Below are 23,014 nucleotides of genomic sequence, written 5' to 3'. Positions count from 1 at the left end.
AACAAAGCACAATTTCAGGTACAGTTTTTTTTAAATAAACACAGGAAGATTCTTCTAAAATAACACAGAGTTTATGTCATATTAGTATTTGTTAAATATTGGTTCACAAAGTTTTAGTCCAGTATTCAGAGTGTTTCTTATTATATTATATTGACCAGCTGCATTGTGGTTAGATGTCTATAACTATAAAAATAATATTTTTCATAAACTGAAATGTTTCTAAATGTTAAATATCTGCTATGTTAAAGTTCTTTAGGCTCACTGTCAATTTAAAAAATTTTCTTCATTTAAATTCAATAAATTACATATTTTTCAAGTTTCTATAGAAAGAAAGGAGAAGTTATGGAGTTGGCTGTATTTGTAGTAAAATCTTTATCAAAACGTATCAGAAAATAATAATAAAATGTAATTCATATAACACGATTTCACTTTTTATCTTTATTTAAAAAAAAAAAGGAAAAATCACCTTCATGAATAAGCTTTGGTTACATCTGTGTGTAGAAAATGTGAGGTAGAATATTTACCCTTATGTGTGTCTTGTGTTTTGTGTAAGTTACATAAAGAAATCTTAAAATTAAATATAATTCAAACAATCTTTATCAGACGAGAAATACTGCTCGGCCTTTCTGTCAGAATATAGTCCCACTTAAATTTTTACATTTCTGTCGTAGAAAGTTTTGAAATCCCTTCACGGCTTTGTGCTGCACCATCGGGAATTTGACCTTTACCGACCGAAACCAAAACACAACAGATGTTTCTTCACATTTTAGATCCGATTTTGAACAATTGCTTTTATACCTAATTTCCTGTTTTAACTGAAACTTTCAGAAAAACATGTAAAAAAAAAAAAAAAAAAAAGGCTGAAAAAGTTTTTTCTTCTCTAATTCTCGTTTTGAAAAACGTCCAGAAAGGTGAAGGTCAAAGGTCGAGTCCTCCGTCACTCAGAAAGCGTCGTGGAGCAGAACAGGGCCGGACTGGAGGGGGCCGGGGTCGTCTCTGTGGGTTCAACCTCTGTGGGAGTGTGTGTGTGCGGCTCTGCTGAGGTTCGAGTCTCGTCTTCTTTGACAGAGTGTGTGTTCACATTGTCCGTGTCTTTCTCCGTCAGCAGATGGGGGGGGATGTACCCGGCCTGTGCGTTCGCCTGCTCCCTGCGTGGGCTGTCGGGCGACTTCTCGGGGCAGCGTCCCCTCTTGTCGTGCCCCCGGAAGCCCCTGAGTTTGGGGCTCCAGTGTTCCCGCCACTGGAGGGCCAGGGTGGAGCGGTCCGCCACCAGGCGACTCTCCTCCGGGCCCCAGCCCCGCTCCCCCTCCTCCGCGCCGATCAGGAGGTAAGTCCGACCCACGTGGAGGGCGGGGCAGCCGCAGCCCAGGTCCCGGTCGGGGACCCACAGGGAGTGGGGGCCCCTGCGGACGCGGGAGTTGGAGCCCGTGCGGTAGACGGTCTGGATGGAGATGGAGAACTGCCACCAGGGACCTGAACGCTCCATTCCTCTCACCTGCACCTTCAGCACTGAGGCAGACACAGAACAAACGTTTAATGGTTTTACTCTTATTGTTTAAAGTCAAATAAAAAAAGGTCACCAACCGTAGTCCTTGAGACAATAGGTCTCTAGGTTCATCCGGACTTTAACCTGAGACGGCTGGCAGTATGAAACACACTCCTCCGCTGAGAGAGAGAGAGAGAGAGAGAGATAGAGAGAGAGAGAGGGAGGGAGGGAGGGAGCATCAAATGAGAGGGTATCATTTCATAGCGAGCATATCAGCACATGTCTTTTCCCCTAATTACAATATGGCTGCTTCTATTTGTCATCACAGTATCCAGTGACTAACAGATGACCCCCGAGTGCAGCAGGTGGGACATTCCTGGAGCTGCCACTAGGAGGAGGTGCTCGGCTGCAGCGCCGGGGCCGCGGCGAAGCAGCCGCTCCACCGAACGTCACATCTGTTCAGAAAAACCAACGTGACCCGAGGCGAGAGAAGATTCCTGTTTGGATATATGATTCCACCGAAGTGGCTTTAATTTGTGTGTTGTACATGATGTGACATCGATAGGGTCAAAGGTCAAGAGAGCGAGAAAACTTTATTACACTTGAACAGAGTCAAGTGTATGGCCTTTTTAAATAGAATCATTATATAGATTATATTATATAAAGGTTATCCTGTTGTGGATGTCAGGTCGCGGCCATCACTAGAATAGATGCTTTTTCTTTGAGGTTTTTTTACAACTTTATTGAAACACATAACTCCCCCTCTGACGATGATGACCCTGAAGTGCAAATTAGAAAATACAACAACAAATACAAAGAAAACACGTCATGTGTCGTTGTGTTTTGTGAGTTGTACTTCAGGGCCACCGTATTTAAATGATTGATTAAAAAAAAACTGTAATCTCCCACAGACAGATTCTCGTATCTTTAAAACGTGTAGTAACAAGGTGATTTAAATTAAATTAGACTGTTAAAATATTAAATAAGACTGTTAAAATAAAGGAATAATAATAAAGTAGCTTAATATGACAAATATATTTAGAGATATTAGGTACAATAGTAAACATAGTAATGAGATCAGGTTTAAAGGTCACAGGCAACCATTTATATGAAAGGCACTTATTGTATAGATGGGAATGACAGACAGTGTCGGTGGACGTGGACTCACCGATGCTGTACTGAGGCTGGAACACCGGGGTCGGAGCCACCTCCTGAATTCCTGTAAAACATAAACACACTTTCAGACAGGTGACGGGCAACACAGGAAGCTGTCAGGCTGATGCTGTCGTGTGTGTGTCTGTGTGTGTTTGTTACGCTCGGATGCCTTTTTTTTCTATGTGTGTGTGTTTGTGAGACATGCCTGTGCAGAAGATAAGCAAGTGTCAGACTGACTGTTTGTGTGTGTGGTCCTTTTACGGCCCAGACACACACACACACACACGCACACACTGACTCACACTGAGTGCACAGAGACACAAACTTTACTTTTTGTTATTCCACCTTGTTTGGTTTGGTCTGGAACATTGAACAGAGTCTAATAAAGTTTGTTTGATTGTCTGTCTGTGTGTGTGTGTGTGTGTGTGTGTGTGTATAGAAGATGAACATCCTGCTGCTCCGTACATACGTTATCCAGGCCTCTTGTAAAAGTGCAGCCATATAACACGGGGCTCACGCTGTCCATGTCCTGTCCTCGCTGACACAACTGGGCCAGCGACACCCTACACCCCCGTCCAGCTGACTGTACCCCCCCAACCCCCCCCACCAGTTTTTAAAAGCCAGGAAGTCGGTGTGTGTTTGTGGATGTAGAGTAGGAACACGCTCTGTATGTGAGGGGTCGTAAAGAGGAAATCGAGGGCTCATGTCCGCATGGAGCGGGTACCGCTTTAAATATTTAGATGCACTGATACAAAAACTACACTTTAAATGTTTAACACTGTAATAAACAATCAGGTTTACAGATAGTAAATATTCTGGTTTGACAAGAAGCTTTGCCTAAAATAAAAAACACAAACAAGTAGATCCTCCGCCAAAACCCATCCCTCCCTTTACGAAAACACATTTAGATTTAGATTTCCAGATTTTTATTTGGATCTGAAACAAATTGCACACAACATGTAATAGGAAGTGAAAAACCACACCATGTTAAAGCCCTATTAGATGAATTGTGATTTGTGAATATGGGCTGTACAAATAAAATTTGATTGATTGATTGATAGTTTGTTTAAGAAAATCAAGTTTATCATTTTCATTCCGTAGCTCAGAGTGTAGGAGTTAAATATATGTGTGTGTTTCTATGTGTGTGTTCATCCTTCAATGATTCATATGTATATTGAAGGTTTATCATTTATTCAGATGTGTGTTTTACGCGTGATCCTTCTTCCTGCAAGTTGACTTCCGAGTATGCAGAGGCTAACGCTATGATCGCTGGAACAGGAGTTTATTCAGGTTTATTATAATTATTATATAATCATGTGTAATAGGACTATCATAATAGTAGCTCATAAAAAATTATCTTTATTGAATCGGTTACAATGTTTTATATTTGACACACGCTCTTAGTTCTCTGAACTTCCCTTCCTGAGTGGGCTCGGACGTTAAGATTAGTGAAATTTATTTAAGTTTAGTTAAGTTTAGCCTGACTGCTGCTGCTGCTGCTGCTGCTGCTGCTTGGTGCCCTTTGGTCTGTCTGATGAGAGGAGGAGCTGTGGTGTTGGATGTGGCGGCACTGGGAGGGCGCAGGAGACTCTAAACATAGCCTGAGATGGTCTGGCAGTGAAAACAAACAAGGTTTTCTTTCACTCACTCCTTTCACTAGGAGAGTTATGAGTCTGGGCCCTGTGACGGGGGAGTATGGGGGGGGGCAACAGGTGTGAAGCTCGTCGCCGCTGGCTTCCTATGTCACCTGATTGGGGCTTTACGCAGCGTTGGGGCCCGTGTGGTTGTCGGCACTTGTGCGATTAGCCGCCGGCGAGCGCACGTGGATTAGCGCTCGGGGGGGGGGGCTGTGGTTCGGTGCTGGAGATAAGAACAGCAACAATCCACTTGATCTGACGCTCATCCCAGATCAGCTGGAGATGAGGTTTCCCCGCAGTGGTCAGCTCATGTTCTCGCTGCTGTGGAAACCGTCTCCAGGGATGATGAAAAGGGAACATGTTTGGAGATTGGGCCAAATTAGACCGGACCGCCGCGGCCCCTTTTATAATGAGATACCGTTTGATAGAGGATCAGGGCTCTCGATAGAGGGTTTGATCCGTTTAGGCCACGAGCAAATGGGGCTGGGGGAGAAATTCATGAGGTCGCTCTGTCATGAGCGAGAACAAAGTGTTAGGCGGCTAAAAGGGAATCAAACACACGATTCATCATCCATGAACAGGTCCTCCGACCTTCTCGAGCAACCCGTGTTTTCTGAGTCAATGCTCCGATCGGTTTTCTGACCCTTGAGGGGAATGTTTGGTTAAGTTTAGACAACTCCAACTGCCTGACTCAGGCTCGGGGGGGAAGTGGGTACTGCCGAGAGTAACTACTACTCTAGACTGTATATAAAGATGGGTCACACTTCATGCCACTATCCAGAAAGGAAGCCAAAATATCCTGGACACGAATTCTGACATCTTGCACATAAGAGTCTCGATTTACAGGTGTATAATTGACAGTTTGAAGGATTCTGATTGGCTGTCGACTTACGTATGCAGGGCCGTAGAGGGGACTTCCCTTGCTTGTAGCCCGGGGCGCAGCGGTTGCACCGGAGGCCGGTCACCCCTTCTCGACACAGACACTGACCTGAGGTCTGGTTGCACCAGCGGCCAACTGCTCCCAGGGGATGGCAATGACACGCTGCAAAAGATAAAGAAAACAATGGAGAGGTTTTACTTTTTGTTGTATTTGTTTTTTGTTGTGTATGCAGCAGTACGCTTATAAGATGGCTGAAAAAATTTAAATATTGAATAATGTGTCTTTGCAGCACATCAGTCATAGAAGGATGTGGATGCACATTTCAGTCTCCCAACATATCTCAGTTATCTGAAATAGTCATGGAGCTAAGCAAGTGTATTGGTTTGACTTGTCCTGATGAAGACAACGTGCAAATACATGCGTAGGATATTTAAGCGTAAAAAAAGTTTGGTTAAAAAGTTGCGAATACAAAACAGAGTCTGTGCAACAGGTCGGATTAGAGCAGCCATCCATCAACGCCGGAGCCCCGTTTTAATCCTGCATGACAGCGAGCATCTGTCCCGAGGGAGCGTCCTTGAGCGAGACACAACACCTTTTCTGACAAAGATATTCTTAAGCCGCCCTGATGGGTAAACAAAGTCAAATTCCTCCACGAGGGTATTAACTGAATAACACAGGATTTGTTTTGGCTTCCCGACAGCACTAATACATTTGCAGCATACCGAACTGTGTCAGCCGGTGCACTCACAGAGTCCTGGACTTGTTCCCGTGATTGTTCCGGGTGGTTTTAGCCTAAAAACCATCAAGCCGGAGCCCGATCCTGTGTTTAAATAAATTTCTCGTCTGTTTTCCTCCCTTTACATCGTCAGTTGTGTTGCTGTATAATGATTACAGCCTGGATTTGCTGCGGTTTACCCTGCAAAGCTTTTCATTTGCCGGTGGTATCCCCGGATGAGGCGCGATGAGAGAAGACAGACAGAGAAAGGGAAGCCGCACTCGAACGGCTCTGTTCACACTCTCGTGATGTTTACACGAGTCCTTACAACCCGACAGGAGAGAATGAGTAATCACATCAGCGCTGTCCTCTGAATGGTAACTCGATGAAATATAGCCCAGATAAATTAAAGCCAGCGCCGTGTGATCGAGGACGCGACTTTGCAGGTTTGCATATACAAATCACAACCCATGGGGATGTTTAGCCGTAGCTCATTTCTCCTCACGACACGCGTGTCAAGCTCAAAGAGTGCCCATTAACTTTGGATATATTAGGCCCGCGCTGGTGGGGCTTCCACATGCCAGAGTGTCACAGTCACTTAGGACATGTGACCAGTCAAAGGTCGGGGGCCACAGCACATGCCGACCGGTGGTAACGATGGAGGATACAGGTGGCAGCTCAGCGGGGTGTGTGTTTTTCCGTGTGTTTTTTGTGTGTGCGTACGGCTAACAGGAATAGCAGGCCAGTCTCACAATGTAGCCACCCAATAAACACTTGTGTACGCTCGAACACACACACAGACACACACACATACACACACAACTGCATACAGAGACATGCATTCAGACTATCAGACATAAACACTGTCCCTCACGCTATGATTTGCCTTTACCCAGATTGGTAAAGTCAAATATTTATGCACAAAGACACAAACAAGAATGCACTTAACCCCTTGACCTAAACACACACACACACACACACACACACACACACACACACACACGTAGTTACTGACGTTGGCAGGCCTTGCGGTGGTCCAGAGGCTTGCTGTGGTCGCGGGTGTATCCATTCTGGCAGTACTGGCAGTGGCGTCCGGCCGTGTGGTGCCGACACTTCTGACACACCCCTCCGCTGCGCCGGCCCGACTGCTGGAACACCTCCATGCTGAAGCGGCACTTGTTTGAGTGATCATTACACTCACAGGCTGGACAATGCAAAAAGAGAAAAGAGGTTTTGATTTGTTTCAGTTCAGGTTCAGGTGTGGAGGAAAGCAAGATATTTAAGTTTTGGTCTATATCGTGCATGCTTCATCCATAATGTCCTGAACAGTGTGGTCTTTTGTTTGACTCTGAATGTGTGAAATTTGGTGCAGCTTGATTGAATGTAAAGTTACGTTGTTCTCATGACTCACCAACACAGGGGTTTGGGTGCGTGGGTGTAGCTCGATGCCACGGCCTGTCAAAGTGGAAGTCCTCACACACGTCACAGTCTGGCCCCGCCGTGTGATGCTCGCACACGCATAACGCCCGTCCCTTGTCGTCCCGGCGGCACCGGGAGGCGTGTCCGTTACATTTGCACCTGCCACCAACCTGCAGGTCGGACAGGGCCAGGGAAGCGTGGGCGGGAGGGTTAAAAACCGAGGGCATGGCCGCCTGCATACTCCTGGCACCTTGTCTCGTGTTGAGGTTATTGTTCCTCCTCTTCCTCAGTTCCCGCCCTTTGTTGCCCCTGCTCCGCCCCTCCAATGTCCAATTACAGCCGCCATTGGGGCAAGGCAGCCAGTGGTCGTTCTCTTTCTTGTGGCCGCGACCTCTACCTTTCGCGCCTTTCTTGGAAGACGTGAGCATGTCTATGCCAAAAAAGTCCACCCCTTCTTTGCTGGTCACATTGTGGCCATCTTCATCTTGACCCGACCCTTTACCGGGACCCTTCCTTCCTTGTTTGTCCCCTTTGTCTCCTTTGCTCCTCGAGTGTTTTGTCTCCCTGTCAAAAAATCCCAGTGCGCTATCTGTGTTCAGCTTGTTGACCTGATCTTCAGCGCGGCCCTTGTGGCCCGATCTCGACCTCAGTATCCCAGTTTCTCTGCGATCCTCTCGACTGTCGCGCCATCTTGATTCGTCCGCTCTGTCCGAGCCGCCCGTCTTGGCCACTTTGGACACCTGATGGAAGACGACGCGTATGTCTGTGGCCGTCACCCAATCCTGGAGGGCGTGGCTGTGGTCAAAGTCGGGAGAGGATGGTCGCCCGTCTAAGGTGGAGAAGGCCAGCACCATGCCACCCCTCTGCTTCTGAAGGGGGCGAGGGTCCGAGCAGAGGGGCTCCGTCTCCTGATGCCTGGTCTGGGCCACCGTCTGGGAGGGCAGCCCAAAGTCCCCGAGGCAGTTGCTGGAGTAGTGCTGCATCGGCCTCCAGGTGCGCCCGAAGTCCATCGACTTGAGGATGGAGATGGAGATGGGATCCGATGGTTCCCCCTGGTGGCAGAACTGCAGGCTTATATAGGTGATCTCAAAGCGACGGCCCAGTGGAACGGTGAGCTCCCATTCCCCGATGTCAGTGCCTCTGTGAGTCAACCAGCAGGTGAGGTTATGAGGGTTGTGGAGGTCCGTCAAGGTGGTGACATTGCTGTCATAGTCGGACCCTTGGAGTGAGTGACTGGCGTTGACTGGGACCCCGTAGGCAGCGTTGATGAACTCTGACAGGCAGTGACGCGGACGGCCGTCCAGGTGGTAGCAGGGGTCGTGCGGCGAAGTCCAGCTCAACGGGGTGTGGAAAAGGGAAGAGGAGACGAGGGATGGAGGGAGGAAGAGGAGGAGTAGAAGGAAAACGGGGAAGAAAGAGGTGGAGGGGGGAGGGGAAAAGGGCCGGAACATCATGTCATCGAGCCTGCGGAGGGAAAAAAAGATGATTTTTTTAAGAGAAAACCATGGGAGCCTGATCATAAAAAAAAACATAAACTGATGGATTTATAAGACGTGCACATGAAGCCAGAGGAAATCTAAGATCGACCACCTGTGTCTTTATTAAAACCACACAATACCAGCTCAGTGCATCCCTTCATCTGCACCTTTTTGGCTTTCGGTTGATGCCAATAAAGATCTCAACCCGTAAAAATGTAATCTCCGATCTTCACAGCAGCGTCAGCCACCAGTTTGAACTCATGAACTTAAGAATACAACAGTCTTAAAAACTCTCCTCGACCCCCCGAAAAAAAAGAGGTGGATGAGTGGGGGGCTTGAAGAAGGGCAGCGCACCCAGCGGGTCTGTCTGAAATGACAAAGAACATGCCCGACAGCTGGGGCTAAACTCCGGGCTGGACCACATCCATCACGTTTATGGCTCTCCTTTTCAAATCATTTACCGTTGGTCAGTGCTGCAGGCGAGCGAGGGGGCCGAGTGCGAGAGGTTATCGAGCAGAAGAGAGGGTATGAGAAAACAGACGGGGGGGGAAAGAAAAAGAGGGGAGGGAAGAAGAGGAATCGGGAGATTAGCGGCTGGATTGGAGGGGAATGATTTATAGATCGAAATGGGTGTTCGACATGAGCCCCTACATGGAGACTTCCGTGGTGAAGACAAACCCGGACTTGTGTGTGCCCGCAATTTCCAACAAATCCCTTCCCGTCCCTTACAACCCGCTGATGAGAGTAATTTATTCCTCTGTCAAGATTTCATAGCTTGGAGCATTAATTTTGGCAGCGAACAAAGAATCCACTTTCTGCGGGAAACCAGTTGTTTATTATTTCTAATAACTCACACTAAGCCCAGAGGCACATTCCCTAGAGGCACTTTTTGCAAGCGAATAAAGTTTAACACTTTACACCTTCGTTTTTTTCCTTTGGACACATTCTTGTTTCTTCGACTGTCATTTTCTCATCAATAACTAGCGTCCTTTCCGCATTCCCCCCCCAACCCCCTGCTCTTCCGTCACCCTGTCCATCTATCACCTGCCCCCTTCATTCTGGTCTGGGAATATTCTTAACTGCTTGGAGATTGATGATGTCCTAACAAGCGTTTGACACTGACAGCAAAGTCAGCAGGGCTGCATAAACCAAACCCGTAGGAGAGGACCGGGCAGAGAGCCTCTGCAGCCTCGTCATCCCGCTCAATTAGCCAACGACCGAAACATGAGGCTTCCCTCAGGGACCACACAGATCTGAGGGGCCTGCGCCGAAGCCAAACACCCTCTCTGCCGACCCGGTGAACATACCGCTCTGTCCTGGATGTCCGAAACAGAAGAAAAACAAGTGGATCAGTTGAACCTGGTTGAGTCTAAAAAGGGAGGATCAGACCCCACGGGCGACTCTTTTGCTGCAGGAAACGAGCAACAAGTGCGGCGGGCGATGAGCGGTCGGACCTTGACCCCCGTGCCGCCGCATGAGCCACATTCCCAGAGTCCAGAATGCCTCGGCTGGTCATTCCTGACGTGTCGAGACGTGTCCCGCGGGGGGGAATCCGAACGCACTGATAAAAAGCTGGACTTCCAAGATGATCGGGTGATTCATTGGGTCTCTGATTTCATTCGGTGGCAATGTCTTTTCTGGGGGAGATGGTCTCAGAGGAGGAACGGGCAGGGTAGAGGTTACGAGAGGAGTCAGGAGGATTGAGGAGTGGACCCACAGAACTGGAGGAGGGGAATGATAAGTGAGCGTAAGCGTGGAAGGCTTCAGGGTTGCGGTGGGTGAATCATGTTCCGTACTGGGAGAGAATATGGGGGAGGTTGTTTAACATTCCCATGACAAGCGCTTGCTCTTGTCTTTGTCACATTACATGACTAATTAAACATTGGCCCATTACAACCACTCTGATAAATGGGAGGCTCATCCGAGAGAGGCCCCTGAGGTTTTAAACGCGCCCCACCAGGGCCAAATCCAGACTCGCTCTTCGGCTGAAACCGGATCATCTGTCTGGCAGCGCTACTGTCACCCATCGGATATGGTTTCAACGGTTTTTTCTCTGCCGCTTTCCATAAATTCACACGGCCGGGGAATCGGAAGAACACGCTGAAGATGAGCGGCATTCCCCGCAAAGTGCCGTGTGACGAGGAGAAAATCTAAAACCGAGACATCAGGGGTATTTTACACCACTCAATAAGATACTGAAAAATTACGACAAATAGCAAACATGCAAAAGAGGCCATCATCCCCGTTTTCTTTGTACCAGGAAATCTCAAATCAAGATCTAGAAAAAGAAATGATCTTTACGCCCTTCTCAGTGGAATAACTTGGCAGCTAATTCTGTCGTTTTTTAATAAGCTTATACAGTCAAATAGTGGGATGATGAGATCAACAACTTCTCCGGCGGGTGATCTTTAGAAGCAGCTATGCTTGGCTGGCAAGTGGCTGGAAAAATACTTGCTGACAACCTGGGGGCATGTTTACAGCATAGTGGAACAGAGGGGAGCAGGGAGACCGCCGCTCATGTTCGTGCTCGAAGCCGGAGACGGTTTACATTACCTCACGTAAACCGCCTTCGTTAACTTGTCATTTTGCAGCGTCCGATGAAATTGAGGTGTCAAAATGTTGATGTCTTTTCAAGGAATTTGTGCAATTTGGAGGTTTTTCAATTTTTCTATTCTTACAACTTTGAACAGATCGAACGACGATTTATTTGACACCGATAAAACGCAGAAGCCAAAGAAAACTTGATGAACAAACTTGTTTGCACAAGTATTCGCCCCCTTCCAAAATAATAGGGTTGTCAGGGAGGTAAATTAAATTAGTTGGGTAATAAAAGAGCAACAAAACGTTTTGTAATCTTGACTGCATAGCTTATATTCAATGCTCTCTGCAAGGATCTAAGAGGAAAGGGCAACAAATACACAAAATTAAAAGATACATTTAAGCAACGTTGGATTTTGTAATTGTCTTTGACCCATAGTCCCATTTTTAGTGCTTTATTCTTTTGCATATAAACATTATTTCTCGTAATTAAGCAAGAAATTAAGACTAAAATTGTGGAACTGTATTGCTAAAGCCCTATAGTCTGTGGTATTCTCTCCTCCTACCTGTTAACTCGCTATAGTCTGTTCACACTTCGGAGCTGTGGGCCTGTCTGTGTCTGGAGCTGTTCTGCCGAGCAGATGAGCTGGATTTGGCCCGTCTCACACATTTTAACATTCCTCGTCATGGCCAGCAGCTTCGAGCAGCCATGAGCAGGACGGGGAAGAACATTCTAAAACTCCAATCGCTCTACGACTTCCCTATGACTTCAAAAGTTGTGGTTTTTGTATAAATACCACCACTGAATGCGTGAAGAGAGTGTCGTATCCGGTTGATGGTCGCTGGGAAGATTTCCCGGGGTGCTACGTTGCAGCTCTGCTCCAAGACGCGGAGCCTTTAAATAAATATGATCAATTATATGAGCCCTCTCTTAAAGCCCGCGTGTTTGAAGCCGGCCCAAGGCACCTGTTGGCGCATGTTACCACACTGACACCTTTGTTAATTTGCAATTGTCCTCAGCCGGTCAGAAATACAACACTGGCTGAGAAGAGAGAGGCTACGTATGCGGTCTGTATTCCCAAACTGCATTCCTGTCCGCACAGTTTGTGTATGTGTGTGTCTGTGTGTGTGTGTGTGTTATCCACATGAGGCAGATTCCAGGAGCTCGCTTTTAGGTGTAATAATCTAATTTTAGTGGGGCAGCCCAGAAGGTGGAAGCAACAGACACACAAGCACAAAAAGGATTATCGCTGCTCGTATCTTTAGATAAAGGCCTGTGTCCTTCAAGCTCGCATCGCCATTAGACCCATGAACGCTGCTTGCTTCATTTTTTTGAATAAGAAAACACATGTCACCCACTTGATATTTAAGTTTCCTGTCCACCCCCCCCCTCCTCCTCCTCCTCCTCCTCCTCTTTATAGCCTCATACAAGTTGGCAGGAGTCTTTCTCTCTTTCTTTCTTTTCTTGCGCGGCCCCGGCTTCACATGTTGATATTGAAAAACAGATGGAAATGAAATCATTGTGATGCTGAGCCGCGCCAAAGACAACTCCCGGTGCGTGATGGAAATAAAAGGGAGGCCTGTGGCTGTGACAATTGAATCCACACGGTGCCACAGAGCAGGTTAATGATGATGAAGAAGAACAGCCAGTGACAATATGAAACAAATATAGAAAATCTATTATCATTTTATATGTTTCTTTGAATTAGTAAACACAATCATTGGATTATTAAAAGAAATACACACAATTGTGATTTAATTGATTTCCACTAATGCATTAAAAGGCCTAAAATGCAACAATAAATAAATAAAAATTCACCTGATTTAAATTGAAAGGAGTAAAATTACCTACTTGGGGAAACTCTGTGTATTTACTTTTGGATTCAAGAGCTGCAGAGGGAACTTAAGAAAACTAATTAACCGCACACAGACCTTAAACACTACACAGCCCGCAGGTTTTGCGGATGCTGCGTTTACTGGAGCTGGGAATAATGATTCACGTTGCCACGCTTGATTAAGCATGAAATGTTAGTCATGTTTCGAGTGATTACTTTGGCAGGAGCCCTCAACAGACTAATTACAAGCAATCTGCAGCTAATTGCTCTTATTAGGCAGCGGAGAGTCGACGAGCTCTCAGCTGCAGCAACGATAATATTTACAGAGTGAAGTTATCGCAGCCTCATCAAACGACTTCAATCTGATTTTTTTTTCTCCAAATAATAATATTGATAATTGGCTGCATGTGTTTGGATTGAGAGGAAATTATTCCAAGATCAGGAGAGCTGATTAAAAACTCTGATGTTATGGGTTGAGGCTTAGAATTTGAGTTTTAGATTATTTATTTTATTTGATCCACAACAGAATGAAACAAAAGACAGAAATATATTCTCACAAGGTTAAATATGATTGTTTACAATTGTCATAGTAAAGGAGGGATGATCCCGGCGGCAACACGCAGTGACTGGGTGGGAAAATATCCCAGTTTAAATACAGCCCTGGTTTTTAAATTGAAAAAGTCAATTTTCAATTAAAGCTTATAATGGAATCCATTTATAAAGGATATTTAATTCCATAAATGAGATTAAAGTAAACGTGCTCATTCGGCCCGAGGTTTAATAAGATAAACGTATTGTTAAATACAATTCACTTAACTTTAAAATGTCTTTATATAATAAGAATTATTACAAGAAATAAGGACACTTGTTTGTTATAAAGTGTAAAGGTTGAATTTCTCAGGATAAGTTGAGCAGCAACAACAGAACAAATGTCAGGACGCTTCATCCATTTGTTAAACCAGGCTACAGGATCCACTTCACTTATTCCTAAATCTTCCTCTAATACAATTTATCCTAACGCACATTTTTGCATTGATACATAACTTTGAATTCTCTGTTTTCAGTAACAATCCGCTGCGCCTCTTTACGCGCAGACATGAACTTCACCAGCAGCAGCCGAGCTTCTCCGAGCGTCTGAGCCAAGAGGGGGAATCTTCCGAGGAGAGAGAGAGGATAAGATAAATCACCGGTTCTCACCATGTGCCTCCCGCGGATTCTCCTGCTCCTCAACGTCCTCTGCTCGGTGCCAGAGGCGCAGCAGCAGCAGCAAGTGTCCGGGACATCCAGCTCCGGCTCGGCTGCATGGGAAGGAGACTGCACCAAAGAGGGGGCAACACGCGGGGCTAGTGGAGGAGGGGGGAGGTGGTGAGGGAGGCAAATTAACGGGATCAGCAGGGAGGAGGAGGTGTCTCTTCTTATAACTGAACCGAGGAGAGAGGGAGGGAGAGAGAGAAGGAGAGAGGAGCCACATCCTGTCTGACGCACGGCGCACCTCAGCCAAAGCGGTTCACATGGCACCGGACCACATCCATCACAGCAGAACAAGGACTTCATTAAAGTGGATGAGGGTGTTTTATTGATTTCAGGTACAACATGTTTCCAGAGCAGCTTTCTTTGATAATGACGATCGATCTTTTATCACATAAATAATATTAAATGGGTCACTTATTCTTTCCAAAGAATATCACGTGACAGAATGTATTTCCCCAAAGTTCAATAAGGTAATTTGTTAATATAAATCTCTCATTGAACCAGTTAGGCACCTTGCAAGTGTCCAAATTATATTATTTTAAAGCAATAAATACAGAAGAAAACGTTTAATCATGTTTAAGTTATAATTCATAGAGAAGGAAATGCTCTAATAGAGACTTTGTCCTTGAGTGCAGGTTATTAAGTGGTTTATTTTGTGCTTTTAATTTTGTGTTATCCCTAAAATATTACTTTAACATAGTTTGACAGCTTAACTTTGACACTTTGCATGTGCACTTGTAAAAAGCACTTTGAAGTAAGTCTTTATCCCTAAAAGGTTTAAACACACACTATACATTCTACAAATTATGCTGCTTCAATGTTTAATTTATTTTTATTTATAATATTGTATTTTTTCATTTCAATGCAGTTTTCAGCTTGTTCAAATATTAAGATACAATTGAAAGCACCAACTGTAGTAATGTATCAGCATGGAATGTTTTAGTTTTTGTACATTTTACAGTTTGGTATTATGTTGTATAATAGATCCTTCCAGACCTGCTTATATAAATATATAAATGTGCAATGTGTATATGTAAAAATACTCTGCCTTGAATAACTAGATTCCGATGTGGTTTTCCCATTACCTAGAGGCAGAAATTCATAAAATGATATAAACCATCTCTGCAGTTTTGAAATAATCCTGAATGCTTTCCCCAACAGAGCAATTTTAAAAAAAAACGTGAGAAGACACACGCACACACACACACACACACACACACACACACACACACACACACACCCCCCCCACACACACACACACACTACAGCAGGAAGGATTGTGTCCTTGCATGATCCAAGTGCTCATGATAAGAAAAATATGTTTTCAGGACCTTGAATAAAAGATCTGGCTGCACATTAGTCACTTGATGATGAGCCGGGCATCAGAATTGATCCCAAAATAGATCCTTTAGCTGAATTAGGGGTTCCAGGCTCTGGAGAAAATACTAAATCAAGTGGACTTTTTTAGTTTTTCCCTTTTTAAAAAAGGCAACCAGGATTTTAAAACTCAATTCCACATTTCACGACTTGTTAGGGCATTGTTTTTACACCGTGCAGCTCCTCCACCTCAGCTTTATTACCACTGGCAGCCAAATTGAGGATCCAGCGAGAAGCCGGTTGCAGTAGCCTCGTCTCATATCGTCCAGGCAGAGAACTCACCCTCCAGTTTTACTCCAATTATCCCTCAGTGGAATAGGAATAATGGTAGAAGTTAATTGGCCGCAGTGGATCGTTCTCAGATGTGAGGCAAAACTGATACAGATGGAAATATAAGAGGAGGATGGAGGGAGGGAGAGAAGATGCTTGATTGGAGAGGAGGAAACTTTCCCAGAGAAAGCCATAAAACTGATTGATGACTTCCCTCGAGGAATGTTTCCCCAGGTGTGCTGTGTGTGTGTGTGTGTGTGTGTGTGTGCTGTGTGTGTGTGTGTCAAGTAGTTACAGTGCACTTAAGAAATGCTATCCTTGGACGCAGCACAAGTGCAATAAAGAAAATTGAGGGGTGAAAAAGCACGTTTATGTGTCAATATTGCACTTTGGCAGCATGAAAACAGAGACACAGGAGATTTGAAGGAGCCGGGGTGGAGGTGGAGGTGCACCGGTGCCATTTAGGGAACCAGTTTAATAACACAAATGCTAATTGATAACAGAAATCAGATGATATCAGTGTTTTAGTGCATCATAAAGCTCTACAGGTGGTCCGTGACAGGTGTGCCTGTGCTGCCAGTGTTCGAGCCCTGCGGCGAAGAATGTGCCGAGAGACTCAAATCATAGTGAACAAAATACCGGCGGAGGTGTAATTATAAAAGTCAACATCAAGCCACCACAGCAGAATAAGAGCAGATTTCACAATACGTGGGCGTGTGGTTGATGGATTAGCTGCAGTTAAACATAAAATTGTTACAACGTGGAACAGTACTTTGGTTTAATGATCAGATATGAGCACGAGAATGCAATTAATAAAAATTGCATATATTTACATTTACAGTCTATGTTTATGTCTCGTTTACACGAGTAAATCACATTATCCATCTTTTTGAACTTTAATGGGATAACGTGCTGTTCTGGAAAAATGCTTGTAAATCATTTTTATTGGATAAATTCCGTGAAGCAGAGATTTTGTTTTTAAAAGGTCCAGAAAAGTGATAAAATCGGATTAATGGCATTTTATTCTCAAGATAATACGACATAAAACAACACTACATGAATCTGGAGGAATATTTATTATCTTAAAAAGTGTAATTTTCATTCCTTCTTCACAGAAAGGATTTAGAGCAAAGCATGGGTGTACCTCAGGGATCAATGTTCGGTCGTCTACTATTCTCAACGTATCAATGATATCTCACTATAGAAAAACAACTATTAACATATGTACACACATATGCAAAGAATAGGTGAGCAAGCAGCTGTAAAGCTCATAACTGCCTAGAAAAAGATGATACTTCTTTTTTTGTTTTTCTACAAAACCAATGTATTTCGACATTTGCATCAGAAGTGGAACCATTGCTATTATGGAATTTAGATAACTGGTAGTAGCTCTGGACCCAACTCTCAATAATTCAATATTTTCCTTGATCCCTTTTAAGAAAAGACAGAAAATTAATGAAGTCTTCCCAAGAAATAATTCTCCTGGTAATGGACGACCATTTATCCTCCCATCCTGAACCTTCCAGAAGTTTTCTCTTTTCCACAACTACCTGGAACATCACCTCTGCACAGCTTCCATTAAAAACATCCACAAATAGCAAATCTGCGTCCTCCGCACAAAGCTCAGTCTTGATGGTAACTATGATGAATTGTTTTAACGCAACAAGAGAGAAAAGAAAAGTAAGAAAAACAAACAATCGTGACCGAGCTCGTTGGCTCTTGGACTCGGTTGAAAATAAAGAAATTGCAGAGCAGGAAAATGATCCTGGTTTCTGTGACGACGGAAGCAGTGTTTTTGTTTTTCCTCGCCCCCCCCCCCCCCCCCCCCCCCCACACACACACACACACTTTGTGTCTGGCACTGGTGTTGACAGGTGCTGGATGGAGATGGAGAGCAGACTGTTGTTCTGTTGCACTGGAGGAAAAAAAACAGTCATTGATAAACAGCAGGTTAACGTTCAAGGATCGATGGTGAAGAAGAACAGAAACTCCTCCTGCAGGTATTCATCACTGTGTTGTCCTGTGGGATTCAGAGGCTGTAAATACTCTTCTATTTTTCCTCTCCCTTCATTTTCTGCCACATCCTGACTCAGCATTGTCTAAAAGACTTTAATGTTCTTTCTCTTTGTTTTATCACTGATCTTCTGGTTTTGTTTTCATCCACCGGGTCACAGCATCTCCTCTCAAATCCAAAACTACAAGAGAAGAAGTTTTCTCTGATGAGTTCTTCCAGCTTTGGAACAATCTCCCAATCACTCCATCATGTCCTGCTTAAATATGGATCATTTAAAATCTAATTTCAAAGTGCTGCCTTTCTCGTGATTCTGTTAATGCCTAAAATTAACAATTAGCAACTCAAATTCTTAATTAAATGAACAGAAATTAAAAAACAAGAGTAAGATAAAGAGGTGATAAAAAAAGACGGTAACCAAATTAATTTACACACAAAAAATGAAAAGCAATAAAATGTCAATCATTCATAAGAGTTTTGAAATAAAAAAGCAATTTAAGGTGCAGACTTAGACGAGATGAGACAAATCTAAGTTAAATAAGTTTATTATTTTTGATCCAATAAGTTTAAAACTAGATTCAGCAGACCCATCATCTTTTTGTTGTGCTCCTCAGCGACCTCTTGTGGCGGGATTTTGCTCTGTCGCTCACCACCATTCACTCACATATATAAACTTTATTTATAAAAGCACTTCTGCTTTTAAAGGCAGAAACTATAATAATAAAATGATAGAACGTGAACAGATAATAGAGATGTAAAATACAGAAGTAGAACTATACAAGTAAATAAAGGTTAAGTCAGAGTCAATAAGAGCCAGTGTCAATCATTCGTAAAAGCTTTTATTCAAAGAAAAACTCAAGTATATATAATTACATTTGATTTCAAGATTAACCGGTGCAGTTATTTTCATTACAATCCAGAGGCAGGAGGAATAAAACAGGAGCTCTGAGACAAATGTTGAAATCTCCCACTCGTGAAGGAGCAGGCCTCGTTCACTGGGCCCTCAGAGCAGATCACATTATTCTTTTGGCCGAGAATAAAGCAAGACGTTGTAACAGTAACAGATCTGAGTTGACGGTGTGTCTGAGGTCCTGGTGCAGGGGGAAAGCTTCGAGCAGCAGGAAACGAGAGCAGGAGCCGCTCAGCTCGGAGTCTGTAAAAACATCTGTGAGAAGCACAATCAACTTTTATCAGATTCAACTTCTGCCCTCCTCTGTAATTTGGAAGCACAACAGGACACAGGAAGTGGATTGAATTACGCCGCCACCAACGTGTGATCACAGGAAGTAGTTTTAGTTTGGAAAATTAATTGGAGGAACTGCTGCAGACATTACACACACAGGACTCACGACCTGGTGTATGATGATGATGATGATGATGATGATGCCTCAGTGTATAGAAAGAAACTTTTCCTAGTTTTCGAACTTTGACCTTTTATACTTGTTCATACTTGATACTGTGTAAATGCCTTTTTCTTGTACTTCTACCATTACACATCATCAGCGACACTTCTGGTGCTGAAGCGTAAATGCACCTGTTTTATTCACCCTGCACCGAAATGTCACCTAGGTTTTTGAGAAGCTCATGCGAAACAACATAAAGACCACTAGGTGGCAGCATCCGGCCATTAAGAGTCATGTAGCTTCTATTTTAAGGTCAAGAGTTTCTTTAAGTGTGAATGCTCTGAGCTAATAACCTGTCGTTGTTGTGTGTGGACATGAAAAAAATGGTGCTACACATGCGACATTAATATAAAAAGCATTTTATTCCACATGAAAAACTGTACATATTGCATTTAAAGATCTTTAAGAAAAAGTTCCTATGTACCATATAAAGTTTGGATGGAGACGGTTGTAACAGATGTTTCAGGCTCAGGGCTTCAAACCTCCCCTCCAAATATTTGAGTGTTTTAAAAAGGTGCAACAGTTTATAAAAAGGCAGGCTCCAGTTATATAAAGATAACAGGATTTTAGTGTTAATTGTATAAAGCATCATCTCACACTGTTGTAACTCTCAATGTAAACTAGAACATGATTTGGCAATTGAGACGGTGCTGAGAATAAATCTCAAATAATTCGCTCAAAGGTTTAAAAATCTGAAAACACGTCTCTCCACATAATTTCCCTTTCTGTCCGTTGATTTCCTGCCAAGCTGAGGTTTTGTGTTGTCTTCTGCATTTGCCCTTTTTCGAGAATGCTTTCCTCACAGTTCCTCGTGTGTCTTTCCCTCCTCCTCCTTTCCATCATTCGCTTTCTCCTCCACCTCCTCTTCGGTGCCGTCGCTCTCTGCCTCCTCTGCCCCTGGTTTTTTCCCCACATCTCCTTTCCACATCTCGTTGAGACATTCTGAGAGAGGGAGAGAGAGAACAATGGGGTGAGGAGGAGGAGGAGGAGGAGGTCTCAGCAGATTCAAGTAACTTTTTGTCCAAAAGTACCCGGAACTTTTAGTCCAGGGAACTAAACGGTTCCTTCAAACCATTGTTCACCTGCAGAATATCTTTTGATAAACTCTATCATTACAGAGCCCTTTTTACAATTCCCTCTAATTTCCAATGACCAATCAGTGACGGGTTGATTCCTTAGACTTGACATTACTTCAAAGTTCTTGTAGCTTACGAGTTTCCAAGCTGAAGTGACACACAAAACAATCAACAAGCAGGACCCACTATCTCTCTCCCTGTGTCTCCCACCTTGCTCTGATGTCTCGAGGACGTGGGTCTCACACAGGAAGTTCTCCAGTCTCTGATCCTGATGGTGGAAGTACCAGTCCTCCACCACGTCCTCAAACTGCTCCAGCATCTTCTCACACTGCAGGACACGCAAACACACACACGTTCCCCCGGTATGAGTATACACTGTATTTCTATTTCTCACCCGTCCACCTGACAACAGGGCGAACACAACTCGACCTGTTTCTTCATGTCCGACACCTCCACCGAGGGCTCGTCCCACAGCTCGAAGGGCAGACCCAGCTCCACCTTCACTCCTTTTTGGACCAGGTTCTTCAGAGTCGTCATGGTCTGACTGGCCCCCTGCAGCCAGTTTGAGACACAAATTGATATTTAAAACATTGAATCTATTCAAAAGCAATCTCGTCATTCTTCCCCGTGCACTCATTTGGTTTTATTCTAACAATGGAACCTTTAGAGAGTCAGATGAACTTCACCTTGGCGTATCGGAGGCTTCCGGGCCGCTCGGCGTGAACGCTGTACTGAAGGATGCGCTGGCATATGTCGTCGATGGCCTCAGTCAGACGAGTCTCCCTGAAATACAAACATAGGTTTCAACAAACACACAATCTAGAGGACCACTGGCTGGTTTCACTCCCTGATGCTGTTCTCATAATAGAAGATACAGTATTAAGGATCAAATAACACATACAAGTGATAATAGCCTATTATAATAATAACTATAAACTATAATAACTGTACAGTATCACAAAAATAATAACTCACGACGTGTTGTATTTGATCTTCCTCCTCCTCTTCCCAGTGCCCAGCACCTCTCCCAGCTCCAGCACCTCCTTCGATCGGCCCGTTTTCTGCAGAGCATCCTGCAGCTCCACCGTCAGGAACTTACACACTGACACACACACAAACAACACAAAAACAACACAACTTGTTATTAACTCTACAGGCAGATTTCAGGACACCTCCATCTGCAAACAGTTAGCATGACAGCAGCTAGCTTCTTCCTCCTCCTCCTCCTCTTCCTCTTTACCTTCGCATTTGTTCGGCAGCCTGTCGTCGTCGCTCGCTGTGACGAAGCCGCAGACACAAAGTAAAGTCACGATAAAAAGTTTCATGGCGGCGGTTTGTTTCAGAACAGCTCGGGTGAACTGGAAAAGTTTAACTCTGCAGCGGCCACATCGACATGCCTCACTGCGCATGCGCAATCGACGCCAGATGTTCGGATCCCAGGAGAGAAAGTCGATCGAAGGAAAGTCGAACTCAGAAGTCTGTCAAAAGGTAAATAAATATCTCACATCATTTAATGCTTTTACTTTCTTCGAGTGTTAAAACCACCTTAAATTTATCTGGAATATTATTTAGAATAGTTTTGTCATATGTCAAATATTATTAAGATAAAGATTATTATTAGTATGTACTGTTGATTGTTTTTATATTGCATAATTTAGATGAATGTGTTAAATACGACAAAACAGATCCAACAAAAGGGTTTGATATGCTCATATGTTATGGTTATCATGAAAACATTCCTACATTTCCAATGTGGTTTTCCAGCATCAACGCCGACCTTGTCAGGACCAGTGAACCTGGGGACCAACACTTCAGCCCTAATGAGGAAGAACCTCATCCCTGAGGTCCTGGTAAAGGTCAGTGGTCAGATGTGAATTGTGGTGAGGTTAAGGTGAGGGTTATGTATAACTAAGTTTAGTTGGGGTTAAACACCAGCACTCTGAATATGGAGTTACTTTGTATGTAAAAAAACACACAAAGTCCCTCATTAAAGCTCTAATTTATTGGTTAAAATATCATCATAGAAGGATTCAATAAAGTGGTACAATAAAAAAAGAGAAGGTTTAAAAGTCCACAGACTCAGGTGGGGCAGATAGAGTTTTAGTTTCTCCTGGTTGAAATTTCTCACAACCTCCAAGGCCTCTCTCCAGTTATTAAATTAAAAACGATGAGTCCTGTTATTGTCACACTTTCAATTATTATAATAAATAAGAGCAATCATAAATGATAAAATAAAATCCTTTATACGAGAGTCACATATGTATAAGTGGATCATTTATTTATTAATCAACCAATTGTAATGTTATCAACATAAACACACTTTGTAGTTCAGCTGTTTCAGGATGACCGTGCAATCCACAGAATGGGGAATAATTAGCCTGATCTTTGGCAGGGAAGCGGCTAAAATAGACGCCTCTCGCCTCCTGGATTCTCGGGTGTCAGGGCCGACAAAGTCGACAGCAACAGACACACCAGGAGTCTGT

General features: G+C 44.0%; 2 protein-coding genes across 2 annotated transcripts; both read right to left on the bottom strand.

Annotated features, from left to right (window-relative positions):
* Window positions 1-937: 937 nt before the first annotated feature.
* ntn5 (netrin 5) lies at window positions 938-8,749 on the bottom strand. The gene is made up of 6 exons (XM_053416696.1): window positions 7,285-8,749; window positions 6,889-7,077; window positions 5,171-5,320; window positions 2,655-2,705; window positions 1,585-1,665; window positions 938-1,509 (listed from the first exon to the last, which is right to left on the bottom strand). Exons 1-6 carry the CDS (start codon window positions 8,744-8,746, stop codon window positions 938-940), a joined length of 2,505 nt encoding a protein of 834 aa, XP_053272671.1. The 5' UTR covers window positions 8,747-8,749.
* An 11,049-nt stretch (window positions 8,750-19,798) lies between these two features.
* Window positions 19,799-21,948, bottom strand: cnpy4 (canopy FGF signaling regulator 4). The gene is made up of 6 exons (XM_053416232.1): window positions 21,772-21,948; window positions 21,507-21,633; window positions 21,218-21,314; window positions 20,961-21,083; window positions 20,742-20,859; window positions 19,799-20,397 (listed from the first exon to the last, which is right to left on the bottom strand). Exons 1-6 carry the CDS (start codon window positions 21,938-21,940, stop codon window positions 20,255-20,257), a joined length of 777 nt encoding a protein of 258 aa, XP_053272207.1. The 5' UTR covers window positions 21,941-21,948; the 3' UTR covers window positions 19,799-20,254.
* Window positions 21,949-23,014: the final 1,066 nt, after the last annotated feature.

Source organism: Pleuronectes platessa, chromosome 23 (assembly GCF_947347685.1).
Source record: "Pleuronectes platessa chromosome 23, fPlePla1.1, whole genome shotgun sequence".
In the NCBI taxonomy this organism is placed as follows: Eukaryota; Metazoa; Chordata; class Actinopteri; order Pleuronectiformes; family Pleuronectidae; genus Pleuronectes; species Pleuronectes platessa.
The sequence above is the reverse complement of the archived record's forward strand: the minus strand, read 5'-3'. Positions and strand labels throughout refer to the sequence as shown.

Excerpts from the sequence above, each read along its gene's own strand:
- ntn5 (XM_053416696.1), bottom strand. The coding sequence starts at position 8,746 with ATGATGTTCCGGCCCTTTTCCCCTCCCCCCTCCACCTCTTTCTTCCCC. Across the intron at positions 2,706-5,170 it reads CCCTCTACGGCCCTGCATAC|GAATTCAGGAGGTGGCTCCG; the intron begins GTAAGTCGACAG and ends TATGTTTTACAG. Across the intron at positions 1,510-1,584 it reads CTATTGTCTCAAGGACTACG|TGCTGAAGGTGCAGGTGAGA; the intron begins GTTGGTGACCTT and ends TGTCTGCCTCAG.
- cnpy4 (XM_053416232.1), bottom strand. The coding sequence starts at position 21,940 with ATGCGCAGTGAGGCATGTCGATGTGGCCGCTGCAGAGTTAAACTTTTC. Across the intron at positions 21,634-21,771 it reads GCTGCCGAACAAATGCGAAG|TGTGTAAGTTCCTGACGGTG; the intron begins GTAAAGAGGAAG and ends TGTGTGTGTCAG. Across the intron at positions 21,315-21,506 it reads AAGATCAAATACAACACGTC|GGAGACTCGTCTGACTGAGG; the intron begins GTGAGTTATTAT and ends TTTGTATTTCAG.